At 34.8% G+C, this 25267-nt stretch overlaps 1 protein-coding gene across 1 annotated transcript in view; it reads right to left on the bottom strand.

Moving 5' to 3' along the window:
• Positions 1 to 2926: 2926 nt before the first annotated feature.
• The window catches only part of plekhm3 (pleckstrin homology domain containing, family M, member 3), a 62189-nt gene continuing 39848 nt past the window's right edge, over positions 2927 to 25267 (bottom strand). The window contains exons 6-8 of the mRNA XM_021474190.3: positions 23780 to 23843; positions 13599 to 13756; positions 2927 to 6819 (exon numbers count right to left, since the gene is read on the bottom strand). Of these exons, the coding sequence (XP_021329865.1) occupies positions 6648 to 6819; positions 13599 to 13756; positions 23780 to 23843 (394 nt within the window). The 3' untranslated portion in view covers positions 2927 to 6647. The remainder of the gene's footprint in view (positions 6820 to 13598; positions 13757 to 23779; positions 23844 to 25267) is intronic.

The following is a 25267-nucleotide window of genomic DNA, read 5'->3' as shown; positions in this document are numbered from 1 at the left end:
CGAATATTAGCTTTAACCCAGACTCATCACTCAGACAAAAACCAGGAGAGAATTTATTAAACAAGCCTGGACCTTCGATTTCCTGCACATGTATGGAATATATAGAATATTCTAAATATATTATATAAATACAGGAATGGAAAAATTTAAAATTAGTATAAATACTTTCTGGATTGACAGTTTATAGTTATGTTCATGCATTCATTGATTTTACTTTGGCTTAGTCCTTTTATTTTTCAGGGCTCACCACAGCGGGATGAACCGCCAACTTATCATGTTTTATACGCAGCGGCCTTCCAAACGCAACCCAGTACTGGGAAACACCCATACACTCACTTTCACACACACTCTATGGCCAATTTAGTTTATTCAATTCACCTGTACCGCATGTCTTTGGGGAGAATGAAGCACACAGAAGAAACCCACGTGAACACAGGGAGAACATGCAAACTCCACACAGAAATGCCAACTGGCCCAGTACAGGCTCATTCCAGCAATCTTCTTGCTGGGAGCGAAAGTACTAACCACTGGGCCACCGTGCCACCTTAATAGTTGTGTGTTGAACTTTATTTTTTTTCCAGATAAATATAGATGACGTTTTCCCAATTAAAAAAAAAAAAAAAAAAAAAAAAATATATATATATATATATATATATATATATATATATATATATATATATATATATATATATATATATATATATATATATAAAAGCCCTGAAGGACAATATTGTAAACAGAATTCAGAACAGATCATATATAATTATATATTACATTAGTGAAATTACATTTTGTTTAAAATAAACAAAAAAAAAAAAAAACAAGTCCAAGGCACACAAAAAGTAAATGCAAAAAAAAAAATAAAAGCCTTTATTAACATGGCTATTCGGTCACACTTTACAATAAGGTTCATTAGTTAATGGTAATTCATGCATTTACTAACATGAACAAATAATGAACAATACATCTACTACTGTATTTGTTCATGTTAGTTAACGTTAGTTAATGAAAATACAGTAGTTTATTGTTAGTTCATGTTAACTCATAGTGCATTTACTAATGTTAACAAGCATGGACTTGAATGTTGATAATGCATTAGTAAATGTTCAATTATGATTAATAAATGCTGTGCATGTGTTGTTCATGATTAGTCCATGTTAGTAAATGCATTAACTAATGAACCCTATTGTAAAGTGTAACCGGCTATTCTTTAAAAACAGCAACTATGTGTTTCGGCAAAACTTGCCTTCATCAGGGTAACAATGTTCAGGTTTGTCTGGAGTTCATTTGAATACTCGATGGTCACATAACTGATTGAATATCTAAACAACAGAAAACAGAAAATTATATAAACACAACACATTAACTACCCTTATTAAAAATACCTTATTAACAGAACATAAACATCAATCAAAATGTACTTTAATAAGTAAAGGAAATGAATCAACAGATAAAATGTATGTATGTATGTATGTATGTATGTATGTATGTATGTATGTATGTGTGTATGTGTGTGTGTGTGTGTGTGTATATATGTATATATGTATATACATATGTGTATATATGTATATATATATATATATATATATATATATATATATATATATATATATATATATATATATATATATATATATATATATATATATATAGAAAGGTGATTTAAGTGACTTTGAATGTGGCATGGTTGTTTGTGACCAAACGGGCTGGTCTGTGTATTTCAGAAACTGCTGATCTACTGGGATTTTCACTCACAGCCATCTCTAGGGTTTACATAGAATGGTCCGAAAAAGATAAAATATCCAGTGAGTTGCAGTTCTGTGGGTGCAAATGCCTTGTTAATGCCAGAGGTCAGGAGAATGGCTAGTCTGGTTTGAGCTAATAGAAAGACAACAGTAACTCAAAAAAGCACTCCTTACAACAACCGAGGTATGCAGAAGAGCATCTCTGAATGCACAACATGTCGAACCTTGAGGCGAATGGGCTACAGCAGCAGAAGACCACACCGGATGCCACTCCTTTCCCCAGGTTTCTTTGTTATATATAACAAAGAAATTATTATTTTTATTTTTGTTTTTATTTGATGAGCATATTTATTTACGTGTGCACTACATTTTTTATATATGAATAATTATTAAAATTAAAATGATTATTTTTATTCATTTATTATTGTTGTTATTATTATAGATCTGAAAAATCTAAAAACTAAAAGTTTATATTTGATTATCACATTTCTCACAAAAAAAAAAACAAATGTAATAGCATAATACTGGCCTATAATACCAGACAATAGTGTAGTTTTTAATACATTCTTAAAGACACATAATTATTTTGTAAAATTTAAGCCTATAATTTGCAATGCATTAAAAATACATGTGTAAAACGATTTTGAGAGTACTTTTCAGTCTTCTGAACTGAGTCTCCCTCACGCAGACTCTGAGCCAGCAGACCATCCTAATTGTTGAGCCTCGGATAGATTGAACAAATATTTAAAATGCCTTGAAGATAAAGAAAATACCTCCATGGTAACTATTCTCAATAGAATCATATCATCATAGCCTGAATTTCACATGTTTATACATCGGAACCGCTGTGCAAAAAAAATAAATAAAAAAATTACAAGCCTCATGCTGTGGTCTCAAACAGGTCCAGTGGCTTTTGGTGCAACTCCAGACAGAACCAGATACAAGCATGTGGCTTTTAATTTGGGATTAGCCCGTGAGTCAGTGCTTGGACCCACTCCGCTGCACAGGACCTAAAAGGGAACACCACAACCACAGCCACGGCCATGATGCATTTCTTTCCACTGCTGCCACCTTGGATTGTGACCAGGAAACTAATCCGTGCGGAATTGGAATTACTTAGCGAAATCCTAAAAGTCAATTCAGATGAAAACATTACTCATAAAAATAAAAAAAGAGGTGGATGTGTTAAGTATTTGACTTTATTGGCAACAGTGGTAAAAAGAAAAGAAAAGAGGAAAAAACCCCACACCAGTACTGGAACACAAATATTTGTAGTTGCATAAGAGGTCGTCTGTAATGGAGAGTTTACAGAATACAAGAAAGCACAGGGAAAATTCCGGAAACTGAGACAGAAATTGCAGGGAAGAATATAAATAATACAATAAATACTTCTAAACAGAACTGATATGTAAATATACAACATGATGACAAACGAAAGAGAAACTTCCATTACACCTTGAACAAATATGAAAATAAAGGACCAATTTGGTGTATTGAAAGAACAAAACTATTCGCCAAGTACATCCACTGAGTTTTCTTTTGAATTCTCCCTTCCATAACCGTTATTCAGTGTGTTAAGAATCCCTGATTTTAAATAACGCAATGTAGCATGATATATCAAACGTTCAAAGCAATCCGACTGCTATCTAACAGTATCAGTAAACATGGTGCATTTAAGCTCAATTCAAGTTGAAAATGGAGTCATAATGAGATCTCTAATGAGAAAATGAGATCGATATATTCCTTTCTAGTAAGGTAAGTTCGCCTGCAATAAACAAAATTGATTAAGTGATTATATTATAATATATTCTACAGCCTGATATCCTGATTAGATTAATAAATACTGAAATGTTTTATTTCTATAGCTTGCTAATCGAAGAACATCAACAGGCCGATGCATTGGCTTTCAATTTAAGGCAGGCAAAAATACACAGTCAATAAATAAAAACCTAATACTTGAAACAATCATCCATCCATCATCCTATCACACACTAGCCAAACTCAAACGAAATCTGACCCCTTTCAGAAGTAAACAACAAGCATAAGCTCAACAGAATTAACACATTCTCCCATAAGAAAATATAAATGTAACAAGGTAGCAAATGATATGCAAGTTGACCTACAGTAGACCCATCTTCAGAGGGCTATCTATACGCAACTGTCGGCAGGTCATAAAGTAACTCTCTTTTTCTTGAAGTCAAAGCTCCAGCTGTTGCACGTCCAATATAACCAGATGGTTGTAGATGGCTTTTTTTTTTTAATATGTGCAGGTATTGTTCCAATGTGGTAAAGCTGAAAGTGATTTACATCTGAAGCCTCTGTTTGCTGGTGAAGTGGCCAGAAAGTTAACCAACCCTAATTTAAACCGCTGTCATTTTCTCTTACTGTTAGTTAAACAAAAGGAAAAACGAAGTAAAAATGATATAAAATAGCTATTTTTAGGGAACAGTCAGCCTCTTTTGTTTATAAAAAGTGTAGACTAATTTGATTAATCTGCCATTGTTTAGCTATTGAGATTTTGTTTGTTTTCATGATTAGTAAAATAAGGTCTGCGGTGAACATTGAAGTTGTGTTCTATAGTATAAACTAGCTACTTACTAGAAACTTACATTTTTAAAATACACATAAATCCTTTCAAATTCATACTTTTGGCATAAGCATAGTTAATCATGTATTATTTCTCACTCGTGAATTGAAATGCCAAGTCATTATAAAAATCTTTAAGGAACATGTCACTTTTTTAGAAATCTGTTCATTTTGTTGGAGTTAAACTGTTAAGTTTTACTAGTTTTTAATATATTTAGCTTAGTTTAGCTTAGCATAAATCACTGAATTGGATTAGACCACTAGCATCTCACTCTAAAAAAGTTTTGATAGATTTCCTTTTTAAAGCCTGCTGCTGCCATGGTACGGCAGCAACGTTGCTTGATTATTATGCTAGAGTGAGAGTATAGTTCCCAGCCATATCGACCTATAAAATAGCAACTTTTCATTTTCTGTTGGTCTTCGTACGTACACAAAATAACTACAAAAGAGTTAAAGCTTATTTTACAAGTCGCCAAGACAGTTGAGTTTTATCTTTTTTTTAAATCCTTTCAGCTTAGCTTAGCATAAATCATTTAATTGGATTAGACCATTAGCATCTCACTCCAAAAAAGGTTTGTTCATTTTCATAGCCTGCTGCAGCTATGGTATGGCAGCAACGTTCCTTGATTATTATGGTGGAATGAGAGTATAGTTCCCAGCCATATCGGCCAAGAAAATAGCAACTTTTCATTTTTTGTTGTTCTAAGCATGTACACAAAGTAACTACAGCAGGGTCATAGCTTGTTTTGTAAGCCACCTGGAGTTAAACAGTAAAGTTTTACCGTTTTGTTCAAAATCCATTCAGCTTAGCTTCGCATAAATCATTAAATTGGATTAAACCATTAGCATCTTGCTCCAAAAAAGTTTTGATCATTTCTTATTTAAAGCCTGCTGCAGCCATGGTATGGCAGCAAAGTTCCTAGCCATATCGGCCTAGAAGATAGTAACTTTTTTGTAGTTACTTCATGTACTTACTAAGACCAACAGAAAATGAAGAGTCAAGCTTTAAATTGGAAAATTATTTAAACTCTCTTTGAGTTATATGCTAATGGTCTAATACAGTTCAACAATTTATGCTGAGCTAAAAGTGCTTCTGCCAGACCCAGAGATAAGCTGAATGTGTAAAAACAATTGTAAAACACAACTGTTTAACTCTAGGTGACTTGTAAAATGAGTCTATTTACAAAAAAAAGAGGAGTGTTCCTTTAAAGTCATTGATAAATTTGACGTCTTTGCAATTATGGCTGCAGCACTTCATTGTCCAATTGGAAAGAACAGATCTGATTGAGATCTGACTGAGCAAAATGAGACTTTTATCTTAATTCTAAGTTGAAATATTCAGAAAACCATTGTATGGATGCAACGGTGCAGCATGGATCTGAATCCGAGGTCAGTTGGACATGAATTATGAGCCCGTCCATGGTGGCTTTGCTTTATGTTTCTTGTTAAAAAGACGTATGAATGCTAAACAAAGCCCTAAAACTCTAGACTGTAATTTCGGGGCTTGGTGGCTGAGGGTAGTTTGTAATCACAGACCGAGCGGTTAGCAAGAACAACGTGCTTCTGCTGCTTATAGGCAGCGCCACTGAGTGTTGATAAACAGTCAAGCTTTCTAAGCTCCAGCTGGACGGAAAGAGACACCAGTTGACATTACACCCCCAACTTCAACCATCATGGAGTGTGCAAAGCTGAAAGCTTCGAAGATTTAAGACAAAAATGGCAAAATACTTAAAGTGCAATGAACTTGTAATAAATAAAACAGAACAAATGTAACAATGCAATCGCCCTAGAAAAGTAAAAAATAAAAAGTTCTACGCACATTTATTTTTATGTTCAGCCATCGAGATTCAAGGGTCTTCGGTATTGTAGGTGAAGGGAAGCCGAACATGACGGCCATCTTGCAGCGCTCATTTTCACCCAACCATTAATGGATTAGAAGCTCTATTTGTGTCCAGAGATTGGTTTGAATCATCGCTCTTGGATTGTGAGTCTGCCAGAAAGTGCATTATTTTACATCTGTCAGTGAGAGTGTGTTTATGTGCAAGTGTGCGAGCGTACTTTGCCTGTATTTGTCAGTTGGCCCTGGCTGTCATTTGGTAGATGAAAGGGAAGGGTAAATTGGTATCATTATGAAGCCACTGCTCTTCGGAAGCTGAATTATTGTCTCTGTGCCCATCTCTCTCAGGTGAGGGAGAAGGTAAAAAAGCTCCTCTGTTTCTCGGTTTTGACAGAGCACTTTCACTGAGGGAGCACAGAGTCTTGTGGTACAGCAGCTCTTAGACTTCATTAGCACAGTTTTGCTCTTGGTAATGCGTCTCAGGTGTCCAGCTCGAAGCAGTCCAGCACCTCGTCGTCAGGGCTGTCGTGAGGACCGTGTCTCTTCCAGAATGACGCCGGCTTCTTGTGCAGCTCTCTCCGAACGCACCGTGGGCATGGCTGAGCTCGCATTCTGCACTCGGCATGGAAGACGGCTCCGCAGCCCTCGCACCTGCAGCCAATTCACAAAAGAGCACTGATGCTTTATCCAAACATTTACTGATACCCGGAAAAATCTTTATCCTGTCTGAAACACTTAGTCTGGCGTATTGAATAAATTATCAGTATTTTATGAGCAGCAAAAGTGTTTGCTAAAATTGTTATAGAAATTAGGAAAAGTCATGAACACTGTACTACACCCTACATTTTCAGACATTTTAATAAGGGTGTCTATGTGGAATAATTAACAAAAATGAATTTGTTAGTTCTCATGAGTTATGTTTAAAAATTAAAATCGACATCAGGTCGATGTCAAGTTGTAATGTGGCAAATGATGACAGCAATTGATGATGTGTCTAAATGCCGTAAGTAGTCATGAGACTGCATAATGTTTCGCCTAAAGGAATAGTTCACCCCAAAATAAAAACTAACTCCAGAACGGAGTTTCTTTCTTCTATTGAAAACAAAAGAAGATTTTTTGAAGAAAGGTGAAAACGTAAGTGTTTTACGTTTTGTCAGTTTAGTGGCTAATTCGTATGGGTTCAGTGGTATGAAAATGTCAGATTTTAAAATGGAGGTGTGGCACCCAACTTTACCCCTAAACCCAACCATAGTTATATGATAAGCAAATCGTACTAAATTGTGCGAATTAGATCATAAGAATTCATACGAATTAGCCACTAAATCATAAAGTTACAAATTGCCATGAGATTGCGTTGGGAAAACAGATATGGAAGCCAACTGTTACAGGAACATGTTTGAAAATATCTTCTTTTGTGTTTAAAAGAAAGCAAATACTTGTTTTTGAGTGAACTTTCCTTTTAAAGAAGAGTTGCCCAAAGTAGGGCCTGCGGGCCAAAGCTGGCCCATTGTAACCTTCAATTTGGCCCACCATCCCATCTGAGAGGAGAAGTGAGAATGGTGGAGAGAGTTGGGGAAAATGGCTTTAACAGAGATCGTCAATTAATTTAGAGTATCCTTTTTTTGTTTGTTTGTTTGTTTTATTTTAGAGCTACAAAAAAGCAAACTGAAATGAAATGTAAATGAATCTGATTTTATAAAATGTAAATCCTGTCGCTCGATGGATAGAGGGCTATGAAGAAGACATCAGTGAGCAAATCAAGGCAAAAACTAGTCTAACTCTATTCTGTTATAAATGAGATTGTTTTTAAAGTAATACGTCCATTATGAACTGTAAAAACATATACTGAATTAGTTAATATAAAGCAATATTTTCTAGTATTTTTTAAAATATTATTAAATAAATAAGGAATTTACCCATGGCAACTATATTTACCTTAGGCCCACTAGCCTCAATCAAGTTTGGTTTTTGACCTTTCATAAAAAAGTTTGAGCAACCCTGCTTTAAAAACAAAGTCGACCAAGAAATAAATTTTCGCAGTGGGTGGAACTGTTGCCTCACAGCAAGAAGATCGTTGGTTAAAGCCCCTGCTGTGTCAGTTAGCGTTACTGTGTACAGTTTGCATGTTCTCCCTGTGTTTACGTGGGTTTCCTTCGGGTGCTCCGGTTTCCCCCACAAGTCCAAAGACATGTGGTAAAGATGAATTGAATAAGCTAAATTGGTGTGAGAACTCATGTATGGGTGTTTCCCAGTAATGGGTTGCGGCTGGAAGACCAACCACTGCATAAAACATATGCTGGATAAGTCAAATCACTTTTATTGTTATTTGACTTATCCAGCAGAAAGTTGGTGGTTCGTTCCGCTGTGGCGACCCCTGATGAATAAAGGGACTGAGCCGAAGGAAAATTAATGAATAAATGAATTTAATATATATTTACATATATTTATATTCTAAATAAAATTAAAATAGCATTTTTTTTTACATTTTTACATATTAATTTACTAATTTAAAAATATTTGTTTACATTTTTGGAATTTAAAATAACAATTTAAAATGTAGTTTATTCATGTGATGACCAAGCTGAATATTCAGCATGGTTTCATCATTGTCACATAATCCTTCAGAAATCATCCAAATATGTTGGTTTGGGTCTCACTACTATAAAAGTAAAAACACAAATTGCTTAATATTAACCAGAAAATCAAACTTTCCGAGGTTAAAATAGAATCTAAATCCCAGTGATTTTGAGGCCCACCGCAACGTGACATGGGAGTGCGGTTTTCCCCGCATACCAAATTGATTGACAGGTGGCATGTCTCCATAATAACATGTATACACGTCCACAGAACTGTTTTTTGCAAATAAACTGGGATTAAAAAATCTGTTGCAACTCTAAGATTTTTAAAGTTTTATAAATTTAAAACATTAAAAAAAAAAAAAAAAAAGAGCATGTCATAATGTAATAGACACTAAAATTGCTAATCCTTAACCGCTATAATCACCAGGGATGCATGTGGTCAGTAAACAAGCATATATGAGTGTGTATATACTGCAAATGGCATTTGTGTGAGACTCATCATTTCAGAAAGGCTGGAATAAACTCCACCACATATACATGAAATAAACTCACTTGGTATTTTTGACCACTGAACTGTATTTAAACTTGTCTCTGTGTCTTTGTCTATCACTGACTGCTGTTTATCTGACGTAACGCATGATGAGAAGCAGGCACACATGTGGGAATTGTGGGCAGGGAGAAGCAGCTCATTTGCATTTAATGCCACAGGCTACAAAAACAGCTACACTGTAGCAAAAAGGGTAGATTCTGGAAGCTATAATATATTATCTGATTGGTATTTTAAGCTAAACTTTACAGACACATTCTTGAAACACCAAAGACTTGTCTTACATCTTGTATAAGGGGAAAAATATGTGCCCTTTAAATGATAAACATCTAGAAAATGTATTTAACACATTGTCTTTATTATCACTCTATTGATCTTCCTGAACATAAGTGTTTTTTTTTTTTTGTTTTTTTTACTGACCCAGAACATTTGTTGTATGCATGTTTACATACACATGCATGTCCAATTATGTGTCTACTTATATGCATGCTAAAAATGTTCCTCTCGGTCTATATAAAAATCCCAGAACAATAAAGAGCGCATGGGCTTCCTCTAAAGGAAAACAACTTCTTTCTGTGAACCATCATGGGCGGCAGTAGCTCAGTGGTTGAAGTTATTGAGCTGCCAAGCCAACAGTTAAACCAAGATGACAGTTGGCCAAAAGGCTGTGCCATCCTAACCAGAAGTACTACTGGTGGTCCATTCAAAAAACACTCCACACTTCACATTAAACATTTAAACAACCTTATTTTGACTAGCATTTACAAACTAAATTCTCCTAATGTAATTTTTTCCATATAGAGGAATAGACCACCAATGTACAGTATCAGAGTTTGAAGCACGTCCAACATGAATAAAACCCGAACGCATGCTAACAAGATAATACTAGCTGACTGGATGTCTATTTTAAATTGGCCTCTATAAATAAATAATTCTTTCCAACAGTAAGGATCTGAAAGGGCTGTAGGGCTGAGGCTGTTGCTCATTGGAGAGGTGTGGTGGAGTTTATGGATTTACAGTGGGGTGTGGAGACACCTTCTGCTCTTATGACTGCATACTAGTGCCCTATTGAGCATGTACTGTTACAGATACAACATGAAGTGCACACAAACACACCCATAACATTCGAGAAAAACTAAACAGATCACACAGGAAATCAGTTAGTGCAACACCTGGATCCAGCTGTACTAACAGACACACTCAAACTGCGCAAACAGATGCAACTGGGTCTATCAGTGAATCAAACAGGTGCTCATAGATGGGATATGAAACAATTTCAATAAAAATGATTTATTTCTTGATGAATTTTGTCATATTTAAGTAAAGAGGGAAAAAAATCTATATGTATTTTTTTTTTCAGTGCAGGGCAAAAATTAACAGCATCCAAAATAAAAGTTTGTATTGACATAATATATGCATGTGTAATTATATGTATATAAAATGTAAATGTGTTAGAAACAAAACTATACAAAACTATGTTGTTGCATAGATATTTAAATTCATATATAATTTATATTATATACATGTATATTATTACATATTGCATGTCTAATCTACATCTAATCTACATTTTCTTAAACGTATGCGTGTATTTATATAAACACAATAAATACACATTGTACACACACATATTATATCAAAACAAACTTATTTTGGATGCAATACATTTGTACTATACACTAGTTTTTCTGATATATAGACTTTTCTTTCGATTTATATAAATCAGATATTTTAAAATTAATATGTATTACTTAAAATATATGTACTGTAAACATGCATTTTTTTGTAAATATAACACAATTTTGGAATGCTTAATTGTTTGTTATTATTTAATTATCCAACTAAATATGAACAGCGGTTTATTAGGCATCAAAATGTAAGTTAGTCTATTAAAGTGCAGCTCCAAAATTTATTAAAAATATTTATTATCATTTAAATCTTTATACTCTGAAATCACCAAATTTCATTTATTAGTTTAAATTTAATTTAAATTTCATTTTGCATAAATATTTTGTTTAAGCTTTATGAAATGTTTTTCACCCCTTTTTGCCCATTTTTTTTTAACCATAAGTACTTAAAACATTAATATAGACACTTTGACATAATATGCTTTCTATGTATATCAAACCCTTTTGTAAATTTTTTCTGACACAAAAGGGCTTTCTCATCTATGACATACAGAATATACAGTTGAAGTCAGAATTATTAGCCCCCTTTCATTTTAATTATTATTATTTTTTTAATATTTCCCAAACGATTTTTAACAGAGCAAGGACATTTTCACAGTATGTCCTGTAATATTTTTTGTCTTCTAGAGAAAGTCTTATTTGTTTTATCTCGGCTAGAATAAAAGCAGTTTTAATTTTTTAAAAGCCTTTTTAGGGTCAAAATTATCAGCCCCTTTAATCTATATATATATATATATATATATATATATATATATATATATATATATATATATATATATATATATATATATATATATATATATATATATATATTTCGATAGTCTACAGAACAAACCATCATTAAATAACTTGCCTAATTACCCTAACCTGCCTAGTTAACCTAATTAACCTAGTTAAGTCTTTAAATGTCACTTTTAGCTAAACACTAGTATTTTCAAAAATATCTATAAAAATATTATTTACTGTCATCATTGCAAAGATAAAATAAATCAGTTATTAGAAATGAGTTATTAAAAATATTGTGTTTACAAATGTGCTGGAAAAATTCGTTAAACAGAAATTGGAGAAAAAAAAAAAAACAATTATAATGATTCTGACTTCAACAGTATAATAACTTTTTAGCATTTGCTTCAACATTGCATCTACATTGGTCTTTTCCTATAGGTATTTAAAAATACAGAGCTTCTAATTTTGATCGTTAAATAAAAGCATAATAGAATTCAATATTCAAAAGCATTTTAATATGAAATAAGGTATAATATCTTCACTATCTCATCTGATTCAATTTAAAAGTCAACACTTGAGCTGTCGAAACCCTAACCAATAGTGACTGAGTTTTTATCAGTGTTGCCGTGAGAAGAGCTATGTTTAAACAGCAGCATCTGTTCTGGGAACTGCACTCCACTTCGCTGGAGAGTCCGAAAAGCTTCTAGTCACACTACTGGTATGAAGAGACCAGTTTATCAGCTGAAGGCCATAAGCGGACAATACACACATTCTGAAAAAAGCTGAGATGCTGAAGGGGATTAACTGTTCCTTATACAGGGTGGCTTATTATCACCTTGCCATCACTCCTTAATCCACTGCCTTCTGGGTGTCACTAACATGAGACAGAGGCTAAACAATCCTCAGCACTAGTGTCAACTACACCTGTACTCACTCTCTTCATAATGTACACTGCTAGCATCAGTAAGTTTTTTTTTTTAAAATTAGATTTAGATGTATTAATAATATCATTTATTATTAGTTTTTGTTCTTAAGGTTAAAAAGACAGCATTTATTTAATCAATAATACTGTAAATATATAATTAAATTTTAATTAAATAATTGTGAAATAGTATTACAATTTAAAACGACTGTTTTCGTATTGTATTTAGTTTACAATTGTATTTATTCTAGTAATTTAAATCAAATTTTTTTGCATAATTACTCCAATCTTGAGTGTCACATGATGCATCAGAAATTATTATTATATATGAATTGCTGTTCTATTAGGATCAGTTATTATTGGTACTCAGTCGTTAACACCGGTTCTTTTAGTTATCAATGTTGACATTTTTTTCCTGCTTCACAGTTTTGTTTAAAAAAAGGAAAAAAGTTATTCATTTAACCTTTTAGGATTTATTGGTAAAAAGAAAGTTCAGAATAACAGTATTGTTTTTGATTACAATAGAAATGTGATTGAACAATTGAATGTGTCATTAATAAACAACAGTAAATACATTTTTAATTTTCACACCAATAATAAAAATAATAAAGGCTTTTTTTTGCAGTAGATGATCAGATTATAATAATTTCTGAAGTGAGTATGATGCTGAAAGTTCAGAAATAAATGACATTAAAAACTACATTCAATAACTAAAACAGACATCTTAAATTGTAATAATATTTCTTAATTGTACAATAATTCTGATAAAAAAAATGCAGCTTTGGTGAGCAGAATAGGCTTTTTTTAAATGAACATTGTTTTTAACAGATTCCAAACTGACTAGCGGTGTATATCTCACTTTGAGACTACTAATTGCAACTTAATTGTTTATTTTTTGGGGCCAATTTATGCATCGACTTAGGATTAACCCCCAAATGTCTTTTTAAACCAATGTCTACAAGTCTTACCTTTTGGTGGCATTCTCCTGGAAGGGGTAGATGACCTGGCCAGTGTGGCAGAGCTCACAGATAAAGCCCTTCTCTCGGCACAGACTACAACTGTACACATGAGAGCTGGCAAACTTGATTACTTTCGAGAGAAAGGGTGCAAGCTTTCCATCAATGACCTGCAGGAAAGAAAGCGACATTAAAAATAGGGGTTAGATGTACATGTTCCAAGACTATATAAACAAAACAAGAGACATTTCACATTTAAGGTATACATTATAATGACTACACAGTTATTTGTGCTAGTAGTAAGGATGATAACCTACACAATTCCTAAAAACAAGATCAATGTTTTTCAGCAAACACTAATACGAATACCAATTTAACAAATCTAGTTAGCTTTGTTTACTATTGCAGATTAATAGTTTTAAAATCACTTTAACAGTTTAAAATAGCTTTAAATAAACCTATTGTGTTGTTTTAAAGCCCGCTAATTTTGCTTTGGAAGTCTCTTACAAGTTGTCATGCATCCAAGTTCAAAAAAGATTTTAAACTTCCTCATAATATACTTTTAAACCTTTCCTTTCCATTAACATATTCTGCACTGATAGGTCAGATAGTGCAGTCTGTTGTGATTGGTCTACCGCTTACAACATGCCGTAAACCTAAATCTGAATTTTAGCTTCCATGTTTTGATTTTGAAGAGATATTTCCTAACTTACAAGTTTGTCCCTTTGTAAAGAAACACTGGAAGAACATTTTTGATCAACCCCAATCCGCAGGTCAAACAGGACTTGGGAATTGATTTACAGAATATCCAATCACACATACTTTTGTTGAGACTATGGCCAATCAGGTATGCTGCTGACATTGCTAGAGCTTAGTTTATTGCAGGGGTCACAAATATTTGTCCCGGAGTACCAGTGTCCCTGCAGAGTTTAACCTTAATCTGCCTGCAGTTTTCAAGTATACCTGTAATACCTTGATTAGCTTGTTCAGGTGTCTTTGATTAGGGTTGGAGCTCTGCAGGACACCGGCCCTTCAGGAACAAGTTTGGTAACCTGGCTTAGTGCATAGTAAGTGCTCACTTCAGTGAGGGACAAATCAGTAAAACGGTCCATCTGTACAACACTGAATGTCAAAATTCTGTAGAACAGATTTTATATTTAGCAACATAGTTCATTCAAAACTGAAAATTGTCATCATTTACTCACTCTTTGCTTGTTACAAACCAGTTTGACTTGCTTTCTTTGTGACTACACAAAAAGTTGGAAACTTGCAACCACTGACTTCCACAATTGTTTTTCCTACTATAGAAGTCAGTGTTTACAGGTTTTCACCTTTCTTCAAGGTGTCTTCATTAGTCTTTAACAAAATAAAGAAACTTACAAAACTTACAAATGGTTGAAGATATGCAAATGTGAGTAAATAATAAGTAATTGTGCATTTTTGGATGAACTTTCCCTTTAAAGATGGTGACAATTCTATTTGTAGCAGAGATGTGATGCAAATGAACTAAAAAGCAGAGCAAAATAGGATTTGTTAAACATTGTCAACAATTATATTTGGATTCTGCTGAGCATTCTGGAAAAATCTTTGCTGGTCTACTTATAATAATTCAGCATGAGGAAAAAAGCGAATGGAGGTGGAACCAGGGGAATAGTGAAAGTGTAAACCACGATCCAAACAATTCAGCTGTCAAAGAGGCTTTACTAAATGTGTTCAACAGCTATAAGAGTTGAGCAGGTTCAAAAAAACCTAAAAAAAAAAAAATTATAAACTCCATTATGAAAAGACAGTTATCCTTATGTTAACAGTTAGTGGTTATCTGAGATTTTTAGCGTCTGGACAAACACTCATGGACAAGCTGCAATGAGTGAAAAGTACGAAAAAAAAAAAAAAGACATCACATCAGGAATCCGCATGAAAACTAATGAGAGTGGGGGGGTTGGCTATGGATTGAGGGTGGGGTAATTCCTTTTGGGAGACTGTTTGCAAAAAATAATATGTGAATGCCATTTATCGGCCAGAGTAGTTAAAAATCGGCCCGGTCTTTGAAAGTGGGATGCTGAAGAAGCCGTATTGTGGGTAGCTGAATGAAACAGGGGAAGGGGCCTAGACCTCCAGTGCATATTCACCAAAGGGGCAGAGACAAGTGGCTACACCTGGCAGCACTGCAGCACACCAATTAAAGGGCCTGCCAGCATTCTTCAGCCCTTCCACAAGGAGCCAGCCAAAGAATGGAGGAGGAGAAGAGGGGACAGTGGAGCAGAGAGGAGAGCTTGGGAGGGTGGGACGGGAAAGGCTTGGGGGGAAAAAAGAAAGAATAAAGGAAGGACCACCGCGGTCTCCCACGAAAGACGCGCACGCGCACACACACATACGCAGCGTGAGTGGGGAGAAGAGGTTGAAAAGGGGAAGGTTTGTGTGGGAACAGAGAATCTAGATATGGTGGCCATGGCAAAGTTTTTGGAAGATGTGTTCAGTCACTTGAAACATGGTGTGTAGAGTAAACATTTACATCAAGCAGACACTTTTAGCCTACTTAGAGTCAATATAGTCAAGATGCAAGAGTTAGCAGTCTTTCTTTTTTAATTCAATTCAATTCAATTTCAGTAGCTTTATAAATGCACACATTAAAATACAATAAAAGACAGAAAGAGTTAAGGTGTCGAGTATATGGTGGACAGTACAGCAGTCAGGCATAGTTAACCTGCAGTTATACAATAGTGAACTTTCAAATAAGTGATGCATGTAATACATTTTCAATGAAGTGATCTAATCAACAAAATAATTTACAACAAATGTGTGTTTTGCTTTTCCTGGAAATCCAACCCATTACTAGAGCACCACTCTACTGTTTGAGCTTAAGTTTATTGGGGTTGTACAAATTCAATAGTCTTTTTTTTTTGCTCCAGGTTAAACCATGAACAATTCTAAGAGGCATTAGCAAAACAAACACCGCTGCTATTCATGGAACATATGTAATAAGTCATAAATTATTCTCAAGCTTGGTCTGTTGGGATGGATTGCTTTCTTTTCACAAGAGATCCACTCTAAAATGCATTGTCAAGCTGTCCAGGAATACCTTATTCAGGCAATGTAAGACAGATTGCTTTAGCGTGGATCAAAACTCAAACACAATGCAGATTTGGATTTATGATCTAGTGTGTAATATTGTAAGTTGACTTATAATATAATATGAGGAACAAAATAATAACCTTAATTGCCTTTAATGTTAACTTGTGTTTTACATTTGAAGGTGCTTAATTAAGTTAAAAAAAAGAAAAGAAAATGCAAACATGGTTATCAATTACATGCACTGAATTTTCATTTCATCATGTCATTAAAAAATCATAGAGGGAAAAATACACCATCCACCACTTTCAATGGACTGAAGGCCAAAAGACCCATGCTACTATAAAGCAGTCACTGCCCATTGAACACTGAGGGGATGTTGTTGGCAGGCTTTCTCAGTTAGAGGTATCAGGAGAGCCTTTAACCATCCATCCATCAAGTAGCTTTCAGTTCAGACACCCTTGTTTTTCTCTGACCGGGGCTGACAGAAGCCTGAAGGCAATACCCTGCCTTTTCCCTTGTGGAGGAGTAATAAAGCAAGGCATTAAGAAAACGCTGCAAGCCACCAATCAAAGTGGTGGGGTGAGCACACTTGCCGTCCTTTGGTAAAGATGATATATACTCCCCTTGATCAATGCTGGCAGTGGGTGTAATTAAGCAATTCAATAATTTAGCAGGGACTGTGAACAAAACAGCAAGTACGCTTGGGTAAACCAGGCTTGATGGAGCGGGACTCTGAAGAGCTAAAGGGCTGTTAAAGAGAGTTACTGACAACTTAATGGAAGTGTGAAATGTCAAAGTGTAAAATGAGTAATTAAACACAAGGACGTCAATAAAATAGTTTAATGCCCATCGAATGAAGCTAAAGATCATGTTTGGATAATCTCAAAATCAGGCTAGAGAACATTGGGATATTTATAGGAACTAGTCAGCAGTTGCCGGTTGCACCAGCAGTGTGTAAGTTAAAACGTAGCCTAGTTATGACTTAAGGGACAATAAGTGACTAACTCACACATTACGAAATATTTTTGTGTTGCACAACTGAACTTAGTTTAAATGTAATGCTATCTTTTGCAAATCATCTTTTGCAACCCTACCCAGTCCAGATTCCCAAGAGCCTTGATGTATTCACATCATCACTATGAACTCTAACCTATGCCAACATGTAGTTTCTTGCTACTTATCAAATGTAGCTACATATCATTTAAGTTGAGGAAAAAAATAGACAAAAGCAACATATATATGCTAATGCTAACATGAGCTTTCTGTATGTGTACATGTTGTAACGCTTTAAGATTCTGTGTCATTGTTGGAAATGTCATGCATTCACTCAATTTGCATACACTAACACTGCTAGTTCTAATTGTGATTGGTTAGACTATTTCCTGTTTGGCTTCAAGGACACATGCATGCCAATGCCAACAGACTGAAAACATTAAATTTGTCGACAATACAGTATTATTACAATATTGTTTTTAAAAATGTGCACGATGTCTGAGTGTAAACATTAAGGAACATTGCAGGATTTTATTTTGATTGAAATGGTGTCATGTGCACACACCCCCGGCACAATGAAATCCATGTTAAAAGTCTTTTACTACAACTCTTAAACTGAAAAAAGCTGCCATAAAAGTGGCCAACACATGTATCAAAGCTGGACAGCTCACTAAAAACAGCATCTCTGTGGCTATTGCGGGGGGCATGTGAGATGTCTGCCAAATCAATTCCCCCTAAATCCCCCACCTTTTGCTCCTGTCTTGCATGTGCTTTGTCGTCAGCTGCTTAATCCCCTAAAACCACAGTTTAGCGCCTACTTCTTCATCCCCTCCTCAGCCCTGGCCCTAATGTCCTTGCTTGCTCCATTAAACGGCAGAGAAAGGGCCCAGATTAGACAGATAAAAAGAGTGTGAGCTCTGTTTGGATAACACCCTCCCTGCCAGCCCCTCGCAAAACAGGATTACAACCAGCGTGTGTGAGGAAATAAAAAAGGAAGCGTTTCAACCAGGGTACTATGCGAGATGGGCACAAGAGAAACAACATGGAAGTTCTTCACATATTTTGCCCATGTGAAAGCATTCGAGCAAGCGCCAAGCAGGCATCCCATTGAAGATGAATGATTTTATGAGTATACTTAAAGCTGAAGAACATAAAATTCCAATATGTTCATTCTGAAAACCTGAGCGTTGCCACTTGAACTCAATTAAGAGCATTTTGTTGGCACGACTAACACTGTTGCCTTTGGTGTAATGCAGATGATAAGCATTAGCGTTTATACAGCACTCGCCCATATTGTTGCAACTTTTCCTACTCTTCCAGTGGAGATATAAAACAAAAGGCAATGGCCCAACAAAGTTGGCTTATCAGCAAGTCTTGCGCAAACAAATACAGTCAATGGGCTCTTTTTTTAAAGAAGACCAAAACCAAGGGCTAATTGTTATGGGTAAATGGGAAGAGCATTTGGTTTTGTTTGGAGTTTTGCTGCATGGAGACAGTTCAGCATTCAGTGACCTCGACGTGGAGGGCGAGCATTCCTGAGCTGCGAAAGAACTGGCATTAAGTAGCAACACTAAAAGAAAATGGCTCCTTAATAAGGTAAGCCAATTAAGAAGCTGAAAGAGAAAGTAATGTGACGTGAATGGGAAATGCCTCAAAATTGGGCTAGTGGGGGGAGAGAGCATAAAGACCTTGAGGTGAATGCTATGATTAAAAAGTACACAAGAAGTAGGACAAAGTACTGACAGTACAGAGAGCATGTAAGGCGTTAAGAACTGTGCTGGTCCACTTAAAAAAAAAATGCAAGTACGAGCCAAATTGTTGATGGATTTAAAGACAAAAGAAAAGCAAACAACATTCTACCGTTTAAAAGAATTTGTAGACAACCAGACTGAAAATATTGTACTCGGTTTAAAGCCCCATAAACTGAAATATTACTCCTGGAAGTCTGGATTATTTGACTAAAAAGACTTCAGTTAAATTTTTCAATGCTGCAAAAATTTTATAATAATACTTATCAATACTTATATATATATATATATATATATATATATATATATATATATATATATATATATATATATATATATATATATATATATATATATATATAATTTAATTAATGTGCAGCAAAAACATTGACATGTAAAACTGTGTCAAGCAATGGGATGTTGGGGAAGAATAGAAAGGAATGGAGGCAGAGGCAGGACTGTCACGCTTTGTTTTTCTGCCTGTTGCTCCTGAATGGCAGTAATTAGTCAGTTGGGTAGGGGGAACACAGGGTGGAGAGGGACTCCAGCCTCCCACCAGGAGACAGAAGGGAGAGGGATGTGGGACAGGAGAATAGATGTTCTGAGAGCAACAGAAAAATAAGGGCAGGGGTCATTCCTAAGAAACAGAAGAGTGACAGAAATTCAGCCTTGACAGAGGGGGGTATGAAGAACAGCAAATAGAAAGCAGCATAAGGAGAGAACTGTTTCCAGTTTCCATGGTGTACAGTCATGTCTAAAAGTTTGCAAACAGCATTTCATTTTGAATTAATAACAATTATAGAGGAAGACATTTCTAACATGTTTTTGTGACATCTTATTCATCATATTCATTTAACTTTAATGGGGAGGAAACAGTTTGTAAAACCCTTAGTTGAAATTAAACATAGTTATTATGAAAATAGTTTAAAACAATGTAAACTAATTTTATGGATTCATTTGATCTAATCTTAAAATCCTGTGTTTTCCTTTGTTTTTGATTGTCTTTTATGATTTAATTCATATCTGTCATCAAAACTGATTATTTTATTAATACAACTTTTCTTTTATGTAACTTTAATGTAAATGAACTTTGTAATATTACTATTATCCTTAAATAAGATGCCACAAAAAATTTGTAAAATAAAACACATTTTTGGTTCTTTTAAAAAATAATAAAATAAAATAATAATGCACTAAATAGATAAAGTCTACAAAAGTAATAAATATCTATCATCATTTAGTTTGTACAAATCAGACTTTACTTATGGCAGTTTGTGAAAATGCTTTAGTTTATTGTATATTTGACAGAAGGTGTGTTTAAGTGAACCCATGGTAAGAATATAATAATTAAAATAATTGCAATTACCTTTTTTATTTGTACTTTTATTCCATGGCAGAAAAAACACACAATAAGAGTTTGATAAAGCATCACAAAATAAGCCATGATGATAGATTCACAATACTAAGCACAAGGTTAATGTGATGGTGACGCTGAGGTTGCACATACTATAACAGGAACTCCAGGAATGTCAGGGTTGAGAAGGAACGGTGTGAAATACACAGCTTATTCTCAGAGCCTCTCAACCCTCGCTGCCAAATGACACTGGACAGACACTCTTTAGGGTGATAATGTATGCTATAGGTGTGTGTCTGTGTGTGTGTGAAAGTGATGAAGTGATTTATCAGAATCAGATGGAAGCAAGAGGAATGTGTAACATGCAGTGACCTCAAAATGGATGTTAACACTTAAGCCACTCTTAAAAATGTAGGCCTGTCATTGCATTAAAGCCTAACGTGGTGACATTTATTTTCAAGCAAGATTTCATGAGTACTTTGTAAAATAATTGAAAACACGTGTTTGTTTTGTTTTGCATAACTGATAAATCAACGCATACACTAGGGCGACAGGGTGGGTTAGTGGTTAGCACTGTTGCTTCACAGCATAAAGGTTGCTGGTTCGAGTTCCAGCTAGATCAGTTGCCGTTTCTGTGTGGAATTTGCATGTTCTCCCTCTTTTTGCGAGGGTTTCCTCCAGGTGCTCCGATTTCCTCCACAATACAAAGACATGCTCTATAGGTCAATTGAATGAAACTAAATTGGTCGTAGTGTATGTGTGTGAATGAGTGTGTATGGATGTTTCCCAGTGCTGGGTTGCAGCTGAAAGGGCATCCACTATGGAAAACATATGCTGCATAAGTTGGCGGTTTATTTCACTAAAGCAACTCCTGATGAATAAAGGGACTAAGCAGAAGGAAAATAAAACAATGGACGCATACACTACCATTCAAATATTTATCAATGACAAAATGTCTTTAAAAAAGCCTCACCAAGGCTGATATTGTGACATAATTTTGTGAAAATTACTTTCTGTTTGAAAATACTTTAAAATGTAATATTTTCATGTACATGTTGAATTTTCTAGAAAATCTGATCTTCAATGTCACATAATAACTGAGAAGTTCTTTGAATGCTGATTTTATGTTGTTAATGTAAACAAGAGAAATAGTTCGTATTTTTGAACATTAAAACAGCTGTGCTGCTTATTAATTCCTGTATTTTTTTGAGAAAGTAAAGTTTAATGTCCCACTTTAATTAATCCTTGATTAATTCAACTATCGACCCTCATTAAAAAAAAAAAAAAAAAAAAACAAGTACAATCACTTGTCACGATCACGTGATAAATTATTATTTTACCATTATCAAGGTCAAGGTCAACTTTATTTTTTATAGTACCTTAAAACACCATGAATGTTGACCAAAGTGACAATATATGTTATAGTAAAATTTAAAAAACAAAAATTTATTTAAACTCCAAAAAAAAAAAAAAAAAAAAAGGAAAAAAGAAAAAAACTAATTTACATCAACAGGCTAAAAAGACGCAAGTTGACAGATTTTTTAAAAACACAAAGTAGATGAAGCTCTGATTTCCAAAGGTAATGTGTTCCAAAGTTTTACAGCATAGACTGAGAAGGCTCTGTCGCATTTTGTTTTCAAGCAGGATTAAGGAACAATAAGCAAGAGCTGAGAAGACCTAAGGGATCTTTGGGGAGAATACAAACTTAAAAGCTCAGATATAGGCCAGGGGCAAGTCCATGTAGAGCTTTAAATACATACTTCTGGAGAAAGTCTTATTTGTTTTATTTTGGCTAGAATAAAAACAGTTTGGGCGAGGCCGTGGCGCAGTAGATAGTGCTGTCGCCTCACAGCAAGGTCACTGGGTTGCTGGTTTGAACCTCGGCTCAGTTGCCATTTCTGTGTGGAGTTTGCATGTTCTCCCTGCTTTCGCGTGGGTTTCCTCCGGGTGCTACGGTTTCCCCCACAGTCCAAAGACATGCGGTACAGGTGAACTGGGTAGGCTGAATTGACCGTAGTGTATGAGTGTGTGTGTGAATGTTTCCCAGAGATGGGTTGCGGCTGGAAGGGCATCCGCTGCGTAAAAAAACTTGCTAGTCGAGTTGGCAGTTCATTCTGCTGTGGCGACCCCGGATTAATAAAGGGACTAAGCCGACAAGAAAATAAATGAATGAATGAAAAGCAGTTAATTTTAATGGTTTAATTTTTTAAAACCATTTTAATGTCAAAAATATTAGCCCCTTTAAGCTATATGTTATTCAATAGTCTACAGAACAAACCATCGTTATACAATAACTTGCCTAATTACCCTAACCTGCCTAGTTAACCTAGTTAAGCTTTTAAATGTCACTTTAAGCTGTCTAGAAGTGTCTTGAAAAATATCTAGTAAAATATAATTTACTGTCATTATGGCAAAGATAAAATTAATTTAATAATTAATAAATCTGACTTCAACTGTAAGTTGAAACTTCAAATTAATAAAACTTTAAAATTGTATGCTGATTTTCACATGAAAATGTTCCAAAGCCAGATTTCACATTAAGCTTTGCATGTGTTCCATGTGAATTTTTATGTATTTGCAGATGAGACGCTTATAGTTTCTCTGTAAGGGAAAACTATCTACTGTAAAAAAATAAAATAAAAAATAATAATAATAATAATAAAATAAATATATATATATATATATATATATATATATATATATATATATATATATATATTATTTTTTTTAATTTAAATTTTATTTTAATGCATTTTTTTTTGTATTTGGACCCACTTACAGTTACTGACAAATATCTGTGAGTATGACAAATTAAAGAGTCTGTTTTATTCTTTGAAGCAACCGTTATGTGTTGACAAAGTCTACACACCCTGGAACATTTAATTCTGAAATGTCTTTCTTGCTCCTATCATTATAATTCCATTGATTACCTCATACAACAAGCACAAATATGATGTTGTGTCGGGATACTGTATAGGTGCATTAAAACAATAGATCCGTTTCAGACAAGAGAGTAATAAACTTACTTGCTGCAAATCTGCCAATGAGTAAAGATGCACATGCTGCAACAGGTATTCTCTGGGGAAGATCCTGCGAAAACAACCAAAACAACATCAGCATGAACATCAATACACTGCAAGTCATAACCGAGCTTCCACATGTCTGTAGAAAAAGAGCTGCATTAGCTTACACACATACATACAAATCTATTTCAGGGGGAATGCATGCATCCCGCCATCTCTTCTCTGTATCCATGACAACATGGGTCCAAATTGCTTGGAAATAGGGGTTAATTCAATTGAATTGGAAAAAGGCTGTAAAATAGGCATTTAAAAGCACTACCCCTTATTATGGGTGAAGTGGGGCGGCTCTGTCTCTCTCTCTCTCTCCATCTGGCTGGCTATTATGGCCCTCTTCACCTCTCTCCTCCCATGAGCCTACACTCGCTCTTTCCCTCTCTCATTCACCCACGCCTGCTCACATTACTAACTCAAGGGCCCCGAGAATTATCCAGAAAAGAGAGGACGGGAAAAAGCAACAGGCATACTTTGAGGTGGAGAGAACGAGAGGACGAGTGGTTGAGAAAAGAAAACAAAACAAAAAAACTTTGAGATATCCAAAGTTATTGATTTCATCTTTAACCACATGAAGATTAAGAGCATAATATCCACAGTCAATGAAACAGAACAACAACAAACATACTCTAATTAATAAAAATCTTCATTTAAATTGCATAAAACATTCATTCTGATTCAATGTTGTCAGTGCAGCCACACTGTTTCTTACTTCTTGAACAGGACTCTATTTTTTCCCTATTTTTACCACAAAACTCTGGAAAATTGGATCGATTAGGTAGTTTGGCACTGGAAGCCAGTGCATCTTTACTTCTGCCCACTAATAGCTCCTTCACTCCACTTCCTCGGTGGCTTGGGTCCGTCATTAGCAGCCCGTCAGACAAATGTTGGGAATTAAAGACAACCTTGCAAGCCACAAACACAGCCAAGAGACAGGAGAGAGGGAATTTATGGCATGATGACATGGGTGGAAAGCACACTGGGTAGTACTGAGCTATAATGAGGCATTTAGAAGTAAATGTAGCTATTATATTACACACGTGATTTAAAATAGTAGTGATGCATGCAGACCATGCATACATCTAGACTCTCTGGACATCACCTGAAGCCATGTTTCCACTGAAGAGTTAAAATGTTCAGTTTTAACTTGCGTTTGAAAAAAGTTTTTTACAACATGTATTCAAAATAATCTGTTTAGATATACAGTTGAAGTCAGAATTATTAGCCCCCCCCCCCCTGATTTATTAGACCGCTTGTTTATTTTTCCCCAATTTCTGTTTAATGGAGAGAAGTTTTTTTTAACACATTTCTAAACATAATAGTTTTAATAACTCATTTCTAATAATGGGTTTCTTGTATCTTTGCCATAATGACAGTAAATAATATTTCACTAGATATTTTTTCAAGGCACATTTAAAGGCTTAACTAGGTTAATTAGGT

The sequence above is a fragment of the Danio rerio genome, chromosome 9, assembly GCF_049306965.1.
Source record: "Danio rerio strain Tuebingen ecotype United States chromosome 9, GRCz12tu, whole genome shotgun sequence".
Taxonomy (NCBI): domain Eukaryota; kingdom Metazoa; phylum Chordata; class Actinopteri; order Cypriniformes; family Danionidae; genus Danio; species Danio rerio.
Note: the sequence above shows the minus strand (reverse complement) of the source record. Positions and strands in the feature narration are given on the sequence as shown.